Source organism: Xenopus laevis, chromosome 8L, assembly GCF_017654675.1.
Source record: "Xenopus laevis strain J_2021 chromosome 8L, Xenopus_laevis_v10.1, whole genome shotgun sequence".
Lineage (NCBI taxonomy): Eukaryota > Metazoa > Chordata > Amphibia > Anura > Pipidae > Xenopus > Xenopus laevis.
The window spans coordinates 63,099,837-63,122,853 of NC_054385.1; the positions used below are offsets into that span (position 1 = coordinate 63,099,837).

General features: G+C 39.3%; 1 protein-coding gene across 1 annotated transcript in view; it reads right to left on the bottom strand.

Moving 5' to 3' along the window:
* Positions 1 to 438: 438 nt before the first annotated feature.
* The window catches only part of ppp1r37.L (protein phosphatase 1 regulatory subunit 37 L homeolog), a 28,362-nt gene continuing 5,783 nt past the window's right edge, over positions 439 to 23,017 (bottom strand). The window contains exons 3-13 of the mRNA XM_018230076.2: positions 20,034 to 20,079; positions 17,355 to 17,455; positions 17,131 to 17,250; positions 15,952 to 16,102; positions 15,543 to 15,698; positions 13,781 to 13,893; positions 13,471 to 13,612; positions 13,174 to 13,340; positions 10,018 to 10,570; positions 4,213 to 4,308; positions 439 to 2,562 (exon numbers count right to left, since the gene is read on the bottom strand). Of these exons, the coding sequence (XP_018085565.1) occupies positions 4,214 to 4,308; positions 10,018 to 10,570; positions 13,174 to 13,340; positions 13,471 to 13,612; positions 13,781 to 13,893; positions 15,543 to 15,698; positions 15,952 to 16,102; positions 17,131 to 17,250; positions 17,355 to 17,455; positions 20,034 to 20,079 (1,644 nt within the window). The 3' untranslated portion in view covers positions 439 to 2,562; position 4,213. The remainder of the gene's footprint in view (positions 2,563 to 4,212; positions 4,309 to 10,017; positions 10,571 to 13,173; positions 13,341 to 13,470; positions 13,613 to 13,780; positions 13,894 to 15,542; positions 15,699 to 15,951; positions 16,103 to 17,130; positions 17,251 to 17,354; positions 17,456 to 20,033; positions 20,080 to 23,017) is intronic.

Consider the following 23,017-nt stretch of genomic DNA (forward strand, 5'->3'; position numbering starts at 1 on the left):
ATACTTTTTGTATTTGTTTTTTTTTTTTTATTTGTTATCTTTGCTACTGGCTAACATGGTACCACCATTTTTGTTTTGTGCCAAAGAGTTGAAACTGGATCTGATGCAGCCAAAGATGTGACAACTCCCTAGCCCAACTATTCAGTCCCAAAGTTAGTACTGTAACACAACTGTTAGTGGCAGGCCACAATGCAATAAGGAAGGTGTGATTAGTTAAAAATGGGTTAGTGGTTAAAGAAAAAAAACAGTAGTGATATTATAAAAATGATATTTTCGTCTGTTAAGTTGGCACTGAAAGGGTTAAACACGATCTAGGGAGTTTGTAAAAAAAAAAAATCTGCATTACTTTGGCCACTATTAGAATTATAAAACACATATGTAAATAAGCATATACTGTGTTATTCTATAGAGTATATGTGTAGAAAGAAACAGGCACAGTTGAAAGCATATAGGAAATCATTTTATTTGCTAATAGGAAGAAAACCCTTTTAAAACACAGCACAGTTTGAAGGTTGTATATGGTGGGTAACCCAACATCTGCAGGGCAGTGTGTAGTGTGGGTGTATATAGGGGTTATATTGCACATAGGGAATCTTGCGTTTCCCATTTAACACCTTTAGAATTGCATTTAAGTTTAAAAAAATGTCTGTTTTGTCAGGTGGCCACAATTAAATCCCACAGGTGAGGGGACAAGTAAAACATTTCGGGAAACCTGTAAGGTTTATTAGTGTATAATATTGGGTGGAATGTATATGCACACAGGGCATGTACACACACACACACACGCTTTTTATAAATATTGGCTGGAACAATAAATTACAAATAAAATGATCTACACACATTTACGCAGGCGATTTCCATGGGCAGCAATTGATAAACTTGTCATTCTGTAAGAAGGAAAAATACATAAAGCAGCCAACAGTTTCTTGTAAGATGAAATAAGGAGCAAGAATGATAGTACACATAAATCATTTACATTCAACAACCCTACACTATGTATGAGATCACCTATTTTTAGCCCTGAAGCAGCGTACTCTTAATACCACCCCCGCCCAAATAAAATAGAAAAGTGCCTGTTAAAGCCTAAAACATAAGATCACTGACTCCCATAGCATCTCTCAGTGTAGGCAGGTACAAGCTGTGCTTTAAGCCAAAACTAGAAGCTTACCAGCTGTAACCGACCTTTACACAACTTTGTTCCCCCTGCAATTCCATCAAAGGACTCTTTTTTTCCCAGCTGATACAAAATAGATGTTCTCATGGGGTAAAATTAATTCAAATCAATTAAGATTTATTTAAAGAGATTGTATGCAAAGAGAGAGAGAACACACTGCATGATACTGGGAAACATGCTCTTCCTGGACAGTGTATTAACAAGTATTATGAATGGCGAAAAAGGGAAAAACTAGCAACACAAGTGTGTGTGTGTGCGTGTGTGTGTAGCTATACATTATGTTGTAGACATGACATATTGAGGGGCGGGAAAGGAAAGATGACCACCATCCAAATCAAATGTAGCCTCTACAGAATTAGAGATAATGCCACATTAATGTCAGACGGGGATGATTCTTGGCCTGAGAATAAATGCAGGGAGAGAATCAGCCCTTGCGCCGACGCCATCCTGTCACTTAATGCACCTTAATCTAATGCCCCTAGCACAAGCCACTTCCAGTAATCTCATTAATGTTGCAACCATCTTCCAACCCTCCACCCACCTTCAGGTTTTGTAGTGCTACTAAGTGGTCCCACTTAAAACAACCAATAAGCTACAGTTGAAGGGATGTTTGAAACAGGTAGAAAATGTGTTAAACTGCTTTTCCTATGGCAGGAATATGCTGTCAGCTTATCTTTGGCCTTTTCCCACTTTAGTGTGGGGCTTTAAAATAATTTAGTTGCAGGGCTTGACTTTAAGTGTTTGCCAGTCTAGGGCAATGTAGTGATGTTTGGAACAGACAGACAAAACTATTTTCCCAGGAATGGGATACTAATGGTTTGCAAGTGCAATGTGCGTAGTGAAATCTACAGTCTAAAACTACCGTTCTCTGGCATAAACAGGATACTTGACCTACAAGTGGTATTTCTATCAAGGACTCCTAATTCCCAGAAAACCCTCAACTCTTTCCTGCCAACAGGGAGACTTTCATTAGACCACACGGAAGCATCATAAACAAGTACTGAGCTTCAAATTATGGTTTGAAATAACTGAACCCACATAGAAATTCTACAGCAAGTAACAGTCCAAATAACAGGGGCAGCTGCATGGATTCGTCCTCTTGTACCAAGTAGGGTCTCATATCTTTGTGCTGAAAAATCTCCAGCTGGGTGGAACCTCATAGGAGTTTGGTTTCCACTTTAAGAATCCCATACCCAATACAAACTCCAACATGCCCTTATTGCCATTGTATAAGGAAGTGGAAACCGGATGAACTGAAAGTTTTCATAAGGAAACCCGTGTGCGCCGATCCGACAGGCCCCCATTCCTTAAGGCGAGAGAAATGGGATTGTAAAAGGATTTGGGGAGGTGAAAAAAGAAGGTACACCATACGGCCCAAACAGCTGATCCTAAAAAAAGAAAGAAATATATAAAATGAACACAGGACAACAAAATAGATGTAATACCATCGACAAGTTATCAATTATAACAGCAGGTAAGAGGAAAAATATCAAACTGTACTTACTACAAAGGGAAATTCAACTATTATTACTGTATGGAACATATTGAAAACCTTTATATTACACAAACAACTATAAGCATTGTACATACACCTTAATCTATTATCAATCAAACTCTATGATCCTGGATGTGCTGAGTTCTCCTGTCCAACAATTCTCATCAGCAAAAACTGGGCTGGCCAAGAAGACAAATGGATGCATGGTAATGGCTAACATTGTCATGCACAGGATCTGTAATATATTTTAGTTTTGTATATTAATTATATTTATTCTCAATATAGTGCTGCTAATCACAGTATCATTATTTAGGCACAAAGGCTCCCCGACGTACAGGCCTGTGTATAGACCCCGATATCTGATTTCAGAACATAAATACATAATTGTTTCCAAAATCCACTTTGTGTGTCTGCACACAGGCCAACGCACTGCCTGATACTTGAGACACAGGAGTGGGCTAAGCAGAGCGGACTGGCCGTTTCTCAACCTCGGTTTATTCAAAGGCCGAGAAACAGCCCCATGTGACCGTAGAGTTAGGCTATGGGCATACAGGCTGAAGGCTCCAGCTGTTCTCAGCCTGCTCCATTGATTTGAATCCGATCAGCCTGCATGCACACACTCAGAGCTGAGCTAAAACTGAGGTCAACCCGAATACATGAATGGGGCATCTCCTGGCTTCAGTCCTGCTGTGTGTGAGCTTGATGGGATTGATCAAATTCAAATAAATGGATCAGGCGCAGGGAGCAGATCCGCTTCTCTCACAGGCTGACAACAGCTGAAACATTCATCCTGTAAGCCCATAGCCTTAGGGAAAATCACATTTTGACTTAACCATTATAGTTATAACAATTCATTTCTGAGCACAGGGAACTGTAAATCTGATATCCAGTGTTTGCTGTAGGAAACTGGGACCTTCTCAGAATTAATTAGAAGTGATAAACTTATAAAGAATAAAAAAAAAAACTTCATGACAGATTGAAAATTACAGAAAAATGCACAGCAACAATTATAAGGCTATGAAATGTTGGGTCAAGTATTGAAAAAGAGAAACACAGAATGATAGTATTCTATTAACTGTCCCAAAAATTGAGCCATGGCAAGATTTATCAAGGAGTTATTTAAAACTCCCATGAACTCGAAATTTATGAAACTTGGGTGAATGGGATTGACCCGCATACTCCAATCGAATTTGAATCAAATTCTCTGGAAAAAAAACTGCAATGTCAGGAAGGCTGCAAACAACTCCAAATTGATCCCAGGACATACCCCATAGGCTAAAACAGCAATTCGGCAGGTTTAAGGTGGCGAATAGTCTAATTTAGGTTCTTAAAGGGCCAGTGTATGATAAATTTCAAAAGTCTAATTAGAATTTTTTTTTTTTTTTTTTAACTGGAATCGAATTTTAACCATTCCCTAGTCAAATTTGTCAGTTTTGGCCATAAAAAAAACTCGAAAAATTCTAATTTGAAATTTAGAATTTTCACTTCAACCTTTGATAAATCATCTGGCCATTAATGTCTGAAGCTTCTAGTTTTGACATACCTTATAGTGCTATAATGTTCAGTGCAGGGTCTGGCTCTGTAGAAGCATCACGTAACAAATCCTCCAGCTCACTATCACTATAATTCCCAAGAGAATCTGAGCAGAAAATGAATATGGATATTTAGTACTGGATCACAGGACAGGACAATATAGTGTGTGTGTGTGTGTGTGTGTGTGCGTGCGTGCGCACGCACACGCACACAGAAGAAATAGTAGAGATTGCACTCGCAGGTCTTAGAAGAAATAAGTGAACTTTTATTCAGTGGACAATAGCGGACGTTTCGGCTGATACAACAGCCTTTCTCAAAGTAAAAAAAGTGGTTCAAATAACGGAATAAATACCAAGTGTGGCGGGAAAAACAAAAAAATAACGGAATGCAGGGGGAAGTGACGTGAGAAAGACATCATCAGTGACGACATACCAATGCAAAAAATAGGAAAAAAGTTTTTTTAAAAGTTACACCTTTTAAAAAAACTTAAAAAAAAAAGTTTTTTCCTGTTTTTTGCATTGGTATGTCGTCACTGATGATGTCTTTCTCATGTCACTTCCCCCTGCTTTCGGTTATTTTTTTGTTTTTCCCACCACACTTGGTATTTATTCCGTTATTTGAACCACTTTTTCACTTTGAGAAAGGCTGTTGTATCAGCCGAAACATCAGCTATTGTCCACTTAATAAAAGTTCACTTATTTCTTCTAAGATCTGCGAGTGCGATCTCTATTTCTTTTGCATACATTCTTCATCGAAAGACATAATATTAAAGGCTATTGTAATACTAAATTCTCTCTCTATTCACCTGTAAAGAACAGGTCCTTGTGCTCCAAGCTGAAGTAAAGGAACTGTGCTCACAGATGCTCACTCCACAGAATGGTACAAAACATGGCAACAAGCAATTCTTTTAGCACTTTGCAGCCCTCTCCATTATTGGCAGAAAATATAAAAAGCATACATTTAGCAAAAATTCTACCCAGAAGATTTTATGTGTCCTATCATCTGGAAACTTAGTCATATAGTGCATTCATTTGCTATTACTTGCTAAAATTATACAGTCAGTTTGCCTATCACTTCATTCAAATACACATTTTAAATGCACATTTTATAATATATAATAAAATGCATATAAATAGCAAACAAAGTTGAACATTTTACAAATGTATTGTATTGGTAAATGGCAGTGTATTGGGGGGTTTCCTTAAAGGATCTGGGGATTTCTGTGGATAAAAAGTTGCGTAATTCTAGGTTGTGTCATTCAGTGGCAACTTAAGCAAATAAAGTACTGTCTTGCATAAAAAAGACTGAGGAAGGCCTCACCAGGAGTATTTAATGCAGTTTTGGGCTCCAGTACTTAAGAAGGTATTAATGAGCTGGATAGAGTGTAACTATACTGGTTAGTGGGAATGGAAGATTTAAACTAGCAGTGTAGACTATCATGGCTGGGGCAGACTCACTGATGATGGGACACCATTGGTTGGTCCCATTTTTAAAAGGGGACCCTTTAAGAATTTGAGCTCCTACAATTTTAGCATAGGGGCTAGAACTAGAATAGCTGTTGTAATGGGGCTGCTGAAGCCAGTTGTCTGTAGCAATGACAGGAAACATGGATGGAGTGATAGCATTGCTGTAATGTAGATTGAGAATCAGGAATGTGTAAGATTAGCAGATATCTAGATACTTATGCAATGGTCATATCTTTAATCAGCCTACAAATAATAGGCTTCAGCATTAATACTTTTTGTGCCTGTTTTAGCTTCTTTGTGTGTGATGTTTGTGGGACAAGATCAAAAGCTCAGAAACCAAACTAGGTTTGATTTCAAATGATAAACTTTGAACTTTGGCCCACCAAAAACGAGGTGCAAATAATTTAAAGAAAGTGTAAAAATTACACTGGGTAAAAAAAAAGATATGCTGTACAAATTAAAAATGTTTCTAATATAGTTAGTTGTAAAAAAAATGTAATGTAAATAACTTAATAGCCAGAACACTACTTCCCCCTTTCCATCTCTCTAACCATTAATCTTTATCTTGCTTACCTGTTGCTGGTCAGCGACTTGACAGGGTGCTACATGGGACATAACCAAAAGAAATCAAAACCGAGGATCAAAACCAAAAGAAAAATAAACAGTTATGTCCGCGTGGCTCCGTTTCAAGTCGCTGACTAAGAGGTTAGAGAGCTGCAAAGCAGGAAGTTGGGTTCTGGGTATTCTGTTCATACCAGCCTTTATATATAACAATTTTGGCTAACTATATTGAAAACGTTTTATTTTGCACAGTCTATTTACCCAGTTTTAGAGTTTACTACACGGAGATACTTTGCATGCATAGATTTATGGTATACATCTGTATTGGCTAATAGAACAAAATAGAAAGTTTTCCATTTATAGCTCGTTCAGTTACGTACGCCTTCAGTGACATCATTACATGCCCTTTCTACCTTCTAGTAATGAGATTGTATAATAATATATGTGCTAAGTGTGAGGAGATAAGCAGGCTTGTGGCTTGCAGAACATCACTTAACAGTAGATACTAGCATAGATAGGTCAGGGGAAAATATATCTATTTACAACTCCCAATATAGCTGTTGCATGTCCCACCTCAGGGTATTGACTACTGTCCTCCAACTTCACATATGAATATTCCTATCAAACTAGACATGGACTCTAGTGATGTGCAGGTCGGGTTTTACTCGACCCTAACCCGCCTTCCCTGAGCCTGCACCCGCCCACGACTTCCGGGTTCCTTTTATAGACCCACGCCGCCCCTGATGTCACAAAAGGGGGCAATAAGTTGTGCGTCTATAGGAAAAGGAAGCCGTAAGTTGGCAGGGTGGAGGGCAGGAGAGCAGGAAGAAAACTCAACACTGACCGGCCCACTGACCACAACCGGAGGTGCGAGGTCGGACCGAACCCATCTCCTTTCCCCTTTTAATGATCTGTACTTCACACCCTTTGTTTTTCTGTGAAATCCTCCTCTTCTTCTCTCCTGTGTGTTTTCTATCCCTTCCTTCTGTATTGTGATTTCTGCACTTTTTTGTTTTTTTTTTACTTTATCATTAATATTTATGGAGCCTTGTCCATGGTTTATGTTGAAAAAGAAACCTGCTACAGTATATGAACAGTAACATAGCTACAAATACAGAAGGCTTAGCATCCAACAGGTGCTTTTTTTTTTTTTTTTTTTTTTAAATCAGCAATGTCCTCACATTGAAGCAGGAAGGAATTCTTTCTGCACATGGCAACCCAAGTTAAAATTTTGCTTTACATCTCGTTGGTTTAGATGTTATCTTGTTGTTAGGGTCCCACCTACCTTTGCCACCTGTTAGTGGTTTTAATGACACACTGAAATATTAAGAGTAGAGGGCCCAAATAGAAAGCTAGGTAATAAATGAATGTGCTCTCTAAATGCCAATCCAAACATTAGAAAACATTTCTGAGCCAGATAAAACATATAGGAGAGCCATATACTAGCTACAAACATATAGTAAGATAAACTTATACCATAATCATATCATTTAAAATAAACATATATATCCTTTCAATAGTATGCAAAGTAACTCTTGTACCATTTTGGAGAGCTAAAAAAAGTGACTTGTAAATATAATTTTTCAACAGCTAACAAACAGCAATAAGTACCACAATACAATACAATTTTACTTTGAACCAGTGTACTTTAAAGGAACAGTTTGCGGTGAAAATTAAAACTGGGTAAACAGATAATGTTTCTAATATAGTTAGTTAGCCAAAAATGTAATGTATAAAGGCTGGAGTGACTGGATGTCTAACATAATAGCCAGAATTCACCTTCCTGCTTTTGAGCTCTCTAACTCTGAGTTGGTCAGCGACTTGAAGGGGGGCCACATGGAACATAACTGTTCAGTGAGCTTGTAATTGATGCTTAGCATTCAGCTCAGATTCAAAAGCAACAGTTATGACCCATGTGCCCCTCCCCCAAGTCACTGATTGGTTACTGACTGGTAACTAATCAGTGGAAACCAAGAGAGCTGAAAAGCAGGAAGTAGAGTCACTCCAGCCTTTATACATTACATTTTTTGGCTAACTAACTATATTGGAAATAATTTTTATTTTGCACAGCCTATTTGCACAGTTTTTATATTCATACTGAACAATTCCTTTACATTGAGAGGTGACTACAGGAGGTCAGGAAAAAAAACCTTTGCTTCCATAGAGAGCATTTTAAAGAAGATGTACACTTCTCAATTGCTTAAAGAGATTATTCATCTTTAAATTAACTTTTAGTATGATATAGAGAGTGAGATATATATATATATATATATATATATATATATATATATATATATATATATATATATATATATATATATATATATATATATATATATATATATATATATATATATATATATATATAGGGTCCAATTAATCCTAGCAACCATGCACTGATTTGAATGAGAAACTGAAATATGAATAGGAGGGGTCTGAATAGAAAGAGGAGTAATAAGTAGCAATAACAATACGTGTGTAGCCTTACAGAGCATTTGCTTTTAGTGACCACCCTTTGAAAACTGGAAAGACTCAGAAGAAAAAGGCAAATAATTAAAAAACTATATAAAAATAAATAATAAAGACAAATTGTAAGGTTTCTTAGAACTGACAGGGTTGAGCTTAAAAAAGTGCTGCACATGCCCACTGGCTCTGTCCGCAGGGCTTTTCAGGCAAACTCAGTAAAGACTCTGACTGACTAACCAGTAGGAAAAGAACCAGAGCACAGTAAACTAAAAGGGGTAGAGCTTCATGCTGGTACACAAAGTAGATCATCTGTACTCAAATATGTGCTTTTGTGCTGGGAAACAGATCAGAGTAAGTGCTAAGAGTAAGATAAATGATTTGGGGGCATAGATACTGTTATTTTAAAGGACCTAAACCCAAAAAATTAATATGGCTAAAACTGCCATGTTTTATATACTGAACGTATTGCACCAGCCTAAAGTTTCAGCTTCTCAATAGCAGCAGTGATCCAGGACTTCAAACTTGTCACAGGGGGTCACCATCTTGGAAAGTATCTGTGACACTCACATGCTCAGTGGGCTCTAAGCAGCTGTTGAGAAGCTAAGCTTAGGGGTTGTCATAAATAATCAAGCAGAAATGAGGTTGGCCTGTAATATAAGCTGATGCTACAGGGCTAATTATTAAATTCTGGTGCTAATTGCACTGGTTTCTGTTCTACAATGTAGTTATTTATCAATATTAATTACTAATCAGCCTTATACTGTGACGTTTATATTGTATGTTTACTGTATATTGTGAGTGGGTCCCTAAGCTCAGTAACTGACAACAGCACAGAGCATGTGCAGTGAATCAGCAGAAAATAAGATGGGGAGCTACTGGGGCATCTTTGGAGACACAGATCTTTACTGCTAAAAGGCTGTGGTTGACTAGGGCTGGTACAGAAGCCAAAAACATATTGTACAACATTTCTAGCCTACTTCTTTAGTTTAACTTTCCTTGTCTTTAAAGATTTAATTATAAAAAGGTTTACTTACTTAGAATCTGAACTCATCACTGCATACTACAATAATGCTATTGGTCTTTCTCTTGCTCTTTCTATCTGTCAGTCAGTGACGATTCCTAAGTGTTGACTATGGTCTAAATGGAATACGGAAATATGGCTTGTGCTAAAAAATATATGTGTATTATTACCAAACCATGGCAAGATCCAGACACATATGAAGGGATCAATTTAAAGAGAAATGGCATGTGCATAACTGTACACTGAAGGATACAAAATGGGCTCCTACAAAACGGTGTATATATCTGGGAGCTATACTCACCCTTGTTATCACAACATGGTGTTACATTGCCTGCATTTTGCTCTAGTCCATTAGCAAGAGCATTGCTTCCTGGGGGTACTGCCTCTTCATTAAGAGGCTTTGTCAGCTCTGGTAATTTCTTATCCTTCTCTGCACAGTTTGGGTTCTCTACTCTGGTTACCAAAAAAACTTTGTGGCTTCTTCCAGGGCTAGATACAGTCACCTGCCCAGGGCTCTCCTTTGGTTTGGGCTCTACTGCCGAGTCGTTCTCTTCTTCCTCTGTGTCCGAGTCAGATTCACCTTCCACAGACTCCTTAGTAGTACTGATCTCGCCATCTTCTGAATCTACTGAAGTAGCTTTTGTGTCTTCAGATGCCTGACTGGAATCCTCAACAGAGTTATTAGACTCCTCAGGGTCTGTGCTAGAGTCTTTAAGTGCTGGGCTAGCAATTTCTGTCATGGAGGCAGATTGTTGGAGCTGTTCTTCCTTTTCCTTTGCCAAAACAAAGTTTCGCCGACATCCATTTTGAATCTCTGCTAAGAGGGCCCGTTGAGTTTCGATGAAGCTTTTAACCTGGTAATAGTGATTCATTATGACCAAAAAAAATATTAGATTATACACATTATAGTGTAAACATACACACACACATATATACACACTAGAAAATGGCCTGCAAGTAAAGAACATAATATAACTAGAGAGGTACATTTCCTGAAGAAAATGTGAGTGGTGCTTGCCGTGGCAAAACTGAGGCCCCCCATATATGTTGGGTGTCTTGCCCAGTCGCCCCTGGTGCCTAGAGAGTACACAAAGTCGGTAGAATCCGGATTAAACCGGTGAAATTTAAAGCCAACCAAATTTTACCATTGAAATCAATCCAAACAAACTGGCTATTTTTGGCTCCGCCCACTTTTAAAAATTTGCAACCCAGTCACCAAATGGACCAAGTTTGAGCACTCTTACATTAACAGTGTAAGAATGACAGGAATTTAAATATTCCCATTGAATAGCGTTAGGTAAAATTTGATTGGCTGTCTTAAGCTCCGCCCATTTTTTCTGAATTTTAACCCCAGTTACCTAGTCATGGTCAGTGCCAAGTTTGGGGCCTCCGGTTTTAAAACTGTGAGAACGGCGGTAATCAAAAATTTTACATTGAAGTCAATAGGTGAAAACGGATTGGCTGTTTATGGCTCCACCCACTTTTCCTAAATTTTGACCGCAGTCACCCAGTGAGTAATTGAGCCAAGTTTGGTACACCTAGCATTTAAACCGTGATAATAGCAGCAGTTTATCATTTTTCATTAAGGTCAAAGGCTGAAATCTGATTGGCTGTTGTTGCCCCGCCCCTTTTTTTTCCTAATTGTGAACCACAGTCACTCAGTGACTAACATACCAAAGTTTGGGAATGCTGTCATTTAATGTGTAAAAATGGCAGCATTTCTATTTTTTTCTATTGAAAATCAATGAATGAAATTTGATTGGTTGTTGGTGGCTCCGCCCACTTTTTCTAAACTTGAAGTGGAAACCCCCAGCGACCACATTTGTGATATTCAAGGTCCCTGACATCAATACTGAGAGAATGGCAGCCTTCTTAATTTTTCCCATTAAAACCAATCAAAGAAATCTGATTGGTTGGTTTTGGCTCCACCCACTTTTCTTAATTTTAATCCCAGTCCCCCAGTGACCAACTGTGCCAACTTTGAGGAGGCTGCCATTAACCGTCTAAGAGCGGCAGCAGTTTAAAATTTTCCTATTTAATTGAATGGCTGAAATTTGATTGGCTGTTGTAGACTCCGCCCACTTTTTGTAAATTTTGGCTGCAGTCACCCAGTGACCCACGGTGCCAAGTTTGGGAGCTCTGGCTTTATTACTGTGAGAATTACAGCTGTTTACATTTTCTCATTGAAGTCAATAGGGAAAATCTGATTGGTAGTTTGCGGCTCCGCTCACTTTTTTGGGTCCCCAAAATAGGACAGAAAAGTCACAACACCCCATTCCCGAATAAGCTCAACGGTTTGACACCTCATTCATGGGTCTGCGACAAACTAATTATTCGATAAATTCCCCATTATAAGTCAATGGGGCAAATTTGGGGACCTCTCCTGCCCCGGGGGTAAAACTTATACCCTCGTGTGGGGTATCATTGGACACAGGTCGCAAACCTCTTCAAATGTGGTAAATTTAACGTTTCTACAAGATTCCCTCTCTGCGCTAGAATCCGTCAAAAGTTGGCCTCAATGTTAATCTATGGGACTTTTCGGGGTGGTTAATTGCCCCCGCAAGGGGCAATTAACCACCCACCCCTTAGAAAAGTCATACCACCCCATTCCCGATTAAGCCGCACGATTTGACACCTCATTCATGGGTCTAGGACAAACGGTGCGGGACTAGTTACGCGCCAAACTTTCATACGGAAGAAGAATAAAAATAAGTTTGCAAGATAACAGTAGTGATGCTTTGCTTCGCAAGCACCACTAAATATCTAAAAAAACAAAATGTCAAGTGTGAGGCTTGCATGTACAGCTTCTGGTCTTCTAACTTGCGAACTATAGCCACCATGCCCCCCTCCTGGCAGCTACAGAGATGCTTATTAGAGTGGATCTGCTTCTTTCGGCCTGATTATAAAAACGCAGGTGGAGAACAGCAGGGCCAGTGCTCTGTGTGACCATGATCTTAGTTTCATTTTCAAATTTTGTCCAGTTTAGAGCAAGAATAAACAGAAAACATATATTTTTCTTAATTACAAAAAATAGGCAAAAAGTATGTTCAGCACAAGACCCTTTCATTGATCCAAGGTTGAAAAGGGATATATTGTCGCTTTAAGTGATACTTACACATTTCTTAAAATCGATAGGATCCTTATAGTTTAAATAGGGAATAAATTACACATTATTATTCTTGAAATACCCCACCTAACCTATTCATTAACCAGGCTGGATAACGGTTTACATTTATACTCCCGCCTGTAAAAGCCTGTGTTATTCCACATTTTCCGGATATCAATTACACAAACAGAATTGATTGTTTTGCTTACATTTCTAAAACAAAACAAAAAACTATAGTTGACAGTGACATCTGTAGATGTCAAGGCAAAGAGGGGCATTTTGCCTTGAAAATATCAGGGCAATATAACATTAAGAGTGATGCTTATTGGAAGATGTATAACTTGAACTTACTGCCTCTTTTTTTGGCTCTCTGTCAAGGTCCAACCTCAGCAAAGACTGGTTAACACGAAGGGCAAGTGAGAGTGCCATTAATCCCCCCGTCTTGATTTCATTTTCCCGTAGGTCAAGTCGAAGGAGACGAGGTGACTCAGCAACAAACTCTGCAACAGCTACTGCACCTAGCAATTAAGTGGAAAAAAATTATACATATTATTCTAGTTCTCGAAATGGTGCAAACACCAGATTTTCATATTGGATATCAGTAAGAACAAACATGTTCTTAATGTTAATGTATAAATGTATGAATACCTTCACAGGTGAGCTTAGCAGATGCCAATCCAAGTCGGAGAACGCTGCGATTACCAATCAGACCATTTTTAAGATGCCGGACACCTTCATTACCAATTGCATTATGGCCCAGGTTCAGTGTTTCTAAAGTCTGAGTATTAGGCTGTGAAAAAAAAGAATACAGTCCATGAAAAGGAATTAGGTTACCGCAAAAATAAATAAATGATATAAGTAAAAGTTTATGTGTAGTGAAGCAAGAAAAGAAGCAATGGAAGAAATTCTGAACTCAAGGTACTTGTCACTTTTACAACACAATGGTTTACAGACTTACCAGACACAGACTCATGTAAACCATGCCAGCGTGAGTCAACTGGTTGTTCCAAAGGACCAGGGTGACCAGTCCCTGTCGCTGTTCCTTTATTCCTTCACAGATGTATGACAGACCTAGGTAAGTAAAACAACAAGTAGTGGAACACCTCCCAATAAATATAAAAGAGACACCAAGTCAACTCCTTAGTGTGACAATATAGGGCAGTGTGACATTAAGGACAATGACACAAGGCGATTTGTCAACTTTAAAAATGTGCTACCGTGGACGACAAGTCTCCCTGACAATGACATCTCCCTCTGCAACATCTGAACCACTTCAAGTAAATTACACTACTCACTGTGATTCAGCGTAATCGCAGAGAAATGCCTTCTTTCGCATTTTCCCGTGATTAAGCCAAACTGCCACGAGTAATGTAATTTATTTGTGGCAATTTCAGTGCTCCAAAAAGGTGACATTTTTTCCCTGTGTGTCATTGCCCTTATAGTGAAAGCTGAGTGTTTAATGTTTTTATACTGCAATCCCATTATATGATAAGGACAGCCTGACCAAATGTTAGAGTAATTCTGTCACAGGGAAAAATGCAGCTGCTAATAGCGCTTCTCCAACAGAATCATGCATTGAAATTAATTTTCAAAAGAGCAAGGGGATCTTATATTTTTATATTTAATCTTTAAATATATAGATTCAATATCCTATCAATAGAATAATACAGGTATCAACATAGCAGCTCCCTGACATCTCTGCTGAAAGATTCAGCTGCCTGAACTGATGTGTCTGCTGCCACTGCTCAGCTTTTATAGTACATGCACATACCGTCCTGAATTTTAAAGTGTGGGCAAATGGCAAAACTGTATATCTTACCTCCCATTACTTTAGGGTGGCTTCAGGTATTTCTATTCCAGCTAAAATACACTATGGAAACGGACCCATGTGCCATTTGCCTGAATTAGCTTGTACTGTAAGGATATAGCGCTCTATCTATCAATCGCATCATCTATCGATCTATCAATCGCATCATCTATCGATCTATCAATCGCATCATCTATCGATCTATCAATCATACACACACACAACTTTCATGAATAAGACAATTAGACACTAAATACATTATACAGTGAGGAACAGATGTAATATATATATATATATATATATATATATATATATATATATATATATATATATATATATATATATATATATATATATATATATATATATATATATATATATATATGTCAGAAAAAAAATTATGACCCCCTTATTTTCCAAAAAATAAAGCAGGTTACCTGAAGCCTGGAGAAGATTTCAGCATTGTATAGATCAAAAAAAAAAATGAATAATGCTAAACATGCTGACATGCCTCAGCTAGTGCTAGACATGTGAATAGCACTCAAGCAGGAGACACCAAAGCTGTGCATTGCTTCTTGTGACTTGGGAAATAGCATTTAGTAGGAGAAACACTAGCTCATCTGAAAGCAGTTCTAATGTTGGGTGCTGGCTACTTCTGAAAATTCGGAATCAAGTACTATGCATTGAGATAGCTGCCTGCACATTAATATTACAGCTACAAACAAATACACTTGTTGGTTCAAGAATAACATTTTAAAAGGGAGAATTATTTACACAGTGTAATTTAGCAATAAAAACTACACCATAATAATCATGACAGAAGTCCTTTAAACAGTAAAGAAACACATGGGAGATTAAACCCACAAAAAGTCAGAAATTCACTTTTGGGATGTTATAATAGAAAATGTTTTACCTGAATCCAAAATATGATTGTTTCGCAGGTCCAAAATCTGGATACAGCTATTAAATTTTAGTAAATTCCCCAACTGAGCTGAATCTTGCAGGCTGTTGAGACGGTTATCAGCAAGGTATAATTCCCGCAACACTATGTTCATCTTTAGAGCTGTAGCTAAGGTGAGGAAATTTTCAAGTCAGGGCGAAACAGTCGATAATTAGTAAAACAATCTATAAGTAATTAGAGAGAGTGAGAGACCCTTGTGTACATATGGACTATATGTCTCTAGAAAGTCCAGGTAAGGTGAGGCTGGGATTTAGTGAAAGTTGTCTCTAATAGAGACTCTTTATAAATACAGGATGGGTTGTAAATATTTGCAGTGACAGAATAAGGAAATCAGTTTAGTAGGAGGGTCGATCTCACTCACCCAGTAACATTAAGGGTCTCCCAGACAGGCTGGTGTTTTCAAGATGTAGTACCGTTAAGCTGCTGCTAATGCGGAGTGCACGGGCCACAAATGGTGCAGAGTGGTCCAACAATGGTGTATTTCGTGCATCCAGATACTGCAGACAGTTGGTCTGAGGTATGACACAATATTATTGTTATATATGCACAACATTTAAAGGGGAAATGTATATAAATGTACACACAGACTGTAGTGGATTCTTAATAATTCTTTTTCTCAAACATACTCTTTGTCAGTAGTGTATTATAGATAGCTGCCCCATGCTCGAATCAGCCAGTTAGATCAGGTTGAACCCGTGAGCATCTCACAGCACAATAGTGTTATTGCATAAAGAAAAATAAAGTTCAGTGTACAACAGATTTATTAAACATCCACTGCAGTTCAACAGGGATGGTTCTCCTAAATACTTTTAGCATTTTCTTAAGGAAAATATACATTATTCTAATTTCACATCTTTAAAGGGGAACTAAAGTCTAAAATAGAATAATGCTAGAAATGCTGTATTTTGTATACTAAATATAAACATGAACTTACTGCACCACAAGCCTAATGAAACAATTGATTTATGCTTTCAAAGTTGGCGGCAGGGGGTCATCATCTTGTAACTTTGTTCAACATCTTTGCAAAACCGAGACACATGCTCAGTGTGGTCTGGGCTTCAGTTGGGAGGTTAAGCACAATAACACAGTCAAATCATTTCTGCCATAGAAGCCAATACAAGACTGATTAATGATCAGAATATGCAGATTGCACTGGGTCTATTGATACAAATCTCTACACGGTTGCGGGCTGCTTTACAGGGAAACAAACAAAGCTGCTCCAGTTCTGGGAAGTAAGGTGGGGGCTTCCCCCTGCCATTTGAAAGTATGATCGTTTCCCTGCAGAGCAGTTAGGGACCATCTGAAGTTTTCCTATCTGCAGCAGTCAGAGTAAGTAAAACGAAGGGAGAATTTCACTGCATACAATCAAAGTTTCTTATAAAAACGGTACACTTTGTAATTGAATTATATTGGAGATAGATTTTTTTTTTTCATTAGAGAAAGTAAAAATTGGATTTTATTTTTTTGCCTTTACATCCCCTTTAAGTAGTTATATTTAAAAAGTTTATTTTACAGAGATTTCTAATCAAATCATGCTTACCTTACGCATCATATGTGCTGCAGCCTGCCAACCTCTAGTACCAATGTGCTTGTTGAAGGAAATGTTGAGGTGAGTTGCTGACTCATAATACTCAATCATGTCAAACAGAGCAGAAGCACCCTGCACATACATAAATACAAAAGCATAAATAGTTATTTCTACATCTGCTTTTATCCCACATAAATGTCAACATACATCATATGATCATATTATTAAGTCCTTACATCCTCATCCAAGTTGGTCTGCTCAAGGTCCACCGTCTTAAACTGCACTCTTTTAAAAATTTCTTCCAGAGCCTCGCATGCCTTATGATCCAGACGCTCTCCTGTGGAAGAATACTCAGACTAGTAGAGTTATGCATAAACAGGAAATAGAACCTACAATATTTAGAGCTAAACACTTTGAACTCTGAACACTTTGAACAGCTTATCAATAGTTATTAGAATCTATATCAAGACAGCTGAGATAAAGTAAATAAAGAGATCCAAGTACATTTAAGGGGTAGCCTTTTGCCATTATTCAAGTAGTCTTCATTTTTTATAGTTGAATAGTTCAGCTTCTTTCCAGGTTTTCCCATGATATTCACTAACCCTACCAGCCAAAATATGAATGGTCTGCGAAGCTACCATTTTGCTGGTTTGAAACGTTTTATTATTTATAATACATATATCTCTATGCAGGCCCTCTTCTATTCAAATTTCAGTCTCTCATTAAATCCACTGCCTGTTTGCTAGGGTAACTTGGACCCTAAAAACCAGATAGCTGCAGAAATCCCAAAATGCTCAACAAAAAGCTAAACATTAAAAAAAAAACAAAAAAAAACAGAAAATAAAACATGAATACCAATTACAAATTGTCTCAAAATAGCACTGTCTATAGCACAATAAAAGTTAATGTAAACTTGTACTGTCTCTTTAAAGGAGAATTCAACCTTTAAAAAACCCTCCCCCCTACCCTGGGTAGACCCCCTCCCTGTTCCCCCCAGCCTACCTGCCCCCCCAGGCAAATGCCCCTAATTTTTACTCACTCGTCCGTGCGGATTCTGTCCTCGGGGTTCACGGCAGACATCTTCTTCTTCTCTGGTAATCTTCGTGTATTGACGCATTTTTGGCGCATGTGCAGTTGGAGTAAGTTTACAGTCCCTAACCACTGCGCATGCTCCAAAAGCCACGTAAATTTCCGAAAAATTTTCAGAAATTTTTGTGCCTTTTGCCACATGCGCACTGGTTCGCGACCGGAAATTCATTCCAACTGCGCATGCGCCGAAACAGACTGAAGAAAGAAGATGGCTGCCGTGAACTCCGAGGCCAGAATCTGCACGGAGGGGTGAGTAAAAAACTAGGGGCATTTGCCGGGGGGGGGGGGGTGGTAGGCTGGGGGAGTCTACCCAGGGAGGGGATTTTTTAAACTACGGGTTGAATTCTCCTTTAAGAGCTGTCAGCAAGAGTGGTAGTGGAAAAGTGCACATTCAGAGCTAGAGAGGCAATTAGAAATTCAGGCATATCCTAATCTTTACAGGGTCGACATTAAAGCTGGCCATGCATGAATAAACGCATTTTGCAAGGCTGCCAAACAAGTGAATCTCTGCTGCTTAGGCCACCACATGCTAGACCAGCTAGCTGATTTGATTGTTGGCCTAGGGAACAAAGGTTGGAGCACACTGTGAGCCTTCAGAGCCCATCAGATGAGGATCTAATCAAAACCCCAGTATGGATCTTGCCCAGTGAAATGTGCAAACCTACCCAATAGATATCTAGATGATTTGTGGCCAGATACCAATCATGTAGGCAGTTGGGAGGCCCCTATACTCAGGCCAATAAGATGTCAAGGAACCAGCTTATATTGGCAAGTGTACAAAGAGAGTTCAGAAAGAACAAAGGACATAGTAATAGATGTAGAGGACTTTTGCCAATATGCAAAGCTTTATGTCTTTTTGGAGAGGCCTGTGTGTACACTCAAACAAAAGAACAAAAATACTTTTTTTTTTTTTTACTTGGTAAATAAGCAGGTAACAACTATCCTACTGTATTAGGGTAGGGGCACACGGCGCGATTTCGCCGCGATTCTGCGCTGGGCGAGTTATCGCTGCGTTTTTTAAGCCGAAATAGCTTTGCTAACTTTGGCGCTGGCGTCAATGCAAATCGCGGCGAAATCGCTGCGCTAATTCACACGCGGTGATTCTTTTTCTACTGTCGCCCGGAAACGCTCAGCGAGGCAACTTCGGACGACAATAGAAAACGAATCGCCGCGTGTGAATTAGCGCAGCGATTTCGCTGCGATTTGCATTGACGCCAGCGCCAAAGTTAGCAAAGCTATTTCGGCTTAAAAAACGCAGCGACAACTCGCTTCGCGCAGAATCGCGGCGAAATCGCGCCGTGTGCCCCTACCCTTAGTACCAAAGTGCTGAAGCATTAGGATATGTGTGGCTGCACTTGAGAAAGAGGGTCACGCTTACACAGTAAAGCTTTTACTTTGTTTTGGTAGTAAGAAAGTAGCCTATTGCTATACAGTTAATTTGAACACTGTGGACATATAGTGTTGCACCAAATCACTTCCAAATGATGTGTGGGTTAACCCAGAACCCGCTGGACCACAGGTTTACCCACAGATCGGGTTCCAGTGGAAATTTAGGGAGACCACTGTGAGTTTCCCAGTGAGACTGGGGGAAGTACACTCCTCCTCTGATCAGGAATATTCCCTGTCTTGGAACCAGAGGTGTGAGCAGAAGTAGCCTACAGAGCAGAAAGGAATTGGTACAGGTTTAGTTTTTCCTGACCAGCACATCACTAATACCTAGTTAGAGCAAAAAACTAAATCTGTATCCTAAATCCTTAAGTGATCTCTATGTGAGGAGTGCAAGAGCACAGTGAGCAGGTCTAGGACACAGCAGCTAGAGTTCTTACCTTTAAGATCCATGGTGTCAACTCTCCCTGAGAGATCAGTCAAATCCTGCAAAGACAATTATTTTGAATTAATTCAACAGGCCTCACCAATTTGAGACACCGCAGCCATAAAATCTCAGAACAATTAAATGTGTCCTACAAGTTGGATATAGTCACCTAATCTAATTCAAGCGTATTCCTGTGCCCTGCTAGGGAGATAGACACCCCTCAATCAATACTTGCAAAGCATAAAACTGGCACAACAGGGCAATTAAACACAGGGAGTTTCCCGCATGTTTTTTGTGCCATAACATATTTAATATATTTAACAACATTATCTATGAATCTAGAAATGTATTGGAAGCACCCCACATTTAATTGCTCTGTTGTGCCAGTTTTATGCATTGAGAACATATCTAGAATTTTTGCTATGAAATAAGAACAGATTTTTGTTATTTAAGAGAAAGAAAAAAGGAACAAGACTAACAAGAAATTGGTTCCTCAATGCAAGCATAAAACATGGCTATACATTTTTTTTAGCAATAAAGTACACCTTTTTCCCAGAACTGCTGTACTGCACACAATAATTTAATTCCAGTGATGTCCAATTGGTGGCCCCTGTATTGTTTACACCTCAAATTTGGACAATAAATGCCTGCATTGTTCCCCCTTTAATCACCCTGCATTGTTCACACCTGTAACACCTCTATTGTCAACACTCCTAAAGTGCATAAGTCACACCTCAGACCCAGACTGGAAGTGTCCACATTGTTCACACCTCATACATCTGCTGGAGAGGCACCAGCATTGTGTCACTGTATGTAGCACAGTATGAAATGTTCATATAAGAGTGGCCCTGATAGGTTTCCCTGTCTCCTGCTGTATTCTGCTTGCCCTATGCTCCCTGTGTGTGCCATAATCTGCCTGTCCAATGCTCCCTGTGTGTATCATGCAATGCCTGTTCTACACTAAATGTGGGACATGAGCCTGGTAGGGTTTGTTCTGGTGGTTTGAAAGCATTTAGAAATTGTTGTTAGGAGCCCTTTAGGTGTTTAATTGTGTGCTGGGAGGGGTGCTGTACTATCCACAGCGGAAGAGAAGACATATGGATTTAAGGGTATGTTTTAATATGTTTTAAATTTTTTCATGAGTGACCAGTGATATCTGATTTCCCATAGGGAGGAAGAACACCAGAAGCTTCGGCCTTGCCTTTAAACCATTTATTTCAGCAGAAAATGGCACTAATGTCCAGGGCCGGAACTAGGGGTAGGCAGAGTAGGCATGTGCCTAGGGTACAAAGCTGGGAGGGTGCCAGGCAACGAACATCCTCTGTTGCCTATCCCAAGTCTGGTTCCCTTCTCTGCCCGACTCTCTGTGTTTCTTCACGCTTATTTCGCTTCTGTGCATGCGCGCGAACTTCAATTCACACATGCACACTATATCGCAAATGTGCGCATGCAAACTCGCGCATGCGCACGCTAAACAGGCGCCACGACTGCCTGGCCTGCCTAGGGCGCCTGCCCAGTGTGGCCCGGCACTGCTAATGCCATTTTCTGCTGAAATAAATAATTTAAAGGCAAGGCCAAAGTTTCTGGTGTGCTTCCTCTAGTGCCATTTCCAGCTGAAATAAATGATTTAAAGGCCGTGCCGAAGTTTCTGGTGTGCTTCCTTCCTATGGGAAATCGAGTATGAAGACTGGCCTGGAAGTAGCCTGAGGAGTTGAATGCACCCAAAAGAAAAATAAGTGATGTCCTGAAGAAAGTGTGTATTGATCAGTGATATCACCAACCATTTGGTTTTTCTGTGCTACCACCAATAATGTGGACATGTATTAAAAGTTCTTGTGGTAACATGGGTGTGATTTAAAGTGGTGTGATTTAAAAAAAGGAAATGGTAAACACCGGCTTCCATTATCGGCCCTCCACCATGTGGCAAGAAAAATTCCAGCCCTTGGTACCACAGAAATTGGACAGCACTGCTTTAAACTATACATTATAAGTAAACTAGTCATATGTTTTCCTATCAAGGAAAGCAAAAATCTATTAAGAAAATGGTTACACAGTAATGTTTGCGGAGACCTGCAACTATTACAATAAGCCCAGAGCAATGTTATCCTATATGCAACATTTTTCTGATAAAAAAGGTCAATGTATGCCACTAAACTAAATTAAACTATAAAGTTGTGGGATAATTAAAAACAGTTGATGAGAAGATACTACTGCATTTGAGCTGATCTTGGGAAGTATGGGAAATTACTGTCAGGAGATTTTATTATATTATATTATTTCATTATAAATAACAGGCTGTGTGTCTCAGCCATGATTATACATATATGCATAAGTCATATTTTGGAATCTTTACTTGCTACACAGTGGGGGAATCAAATGCATGTTAAAGGAGAACTAAACCCCCCGTTAATCAAAAATCCCCATCTCCTTCTGTCCATTGGCCTTCCCTCACTGCTTTCTCCCTCCTTAGTAACTCAGTGGAAAAAGTGTCCCTGTCATGTACCTTGGCATATTCATGCAGAGTAGCACAGCGGAGCTCTCCGGCGACATCTTCTGTATCTTCGGATACTCTTCTTTTCCTTCGGCAATCTTCTGAGCTTTCCGCACATGCGCAATAGGCACGAATACCAGAATGGTCCCAACTGCGCATGCATTAAAAAGCTCCGTGCCGTCGCTCACTTCTGTGAGGAACCAGAAGATACAGAAGATGGTGCCAGAGAGCTCCGCTTCGCTACTCTGCATAATTATGCCAAGGTACAGGACAGGGACACTTTTTCCACTGAGTTACTGAGGAAGAAGAAAGCAGTGAGGGGGGCCAATGGACGGAAGGGGATGGGGATTTTTGATTAACAGGGGGGTTTAGTTTAAGGATACACCAAATCCAGGATTCGGTTGGGGATTCCGCCTTTTTCAGCAGGATTCGGTCAAAATCCAGGCTGAACCGAATCCTAATTTGCATATGAAAATTAGGGGCGGGGAAGGAAAATTGCGTGACTT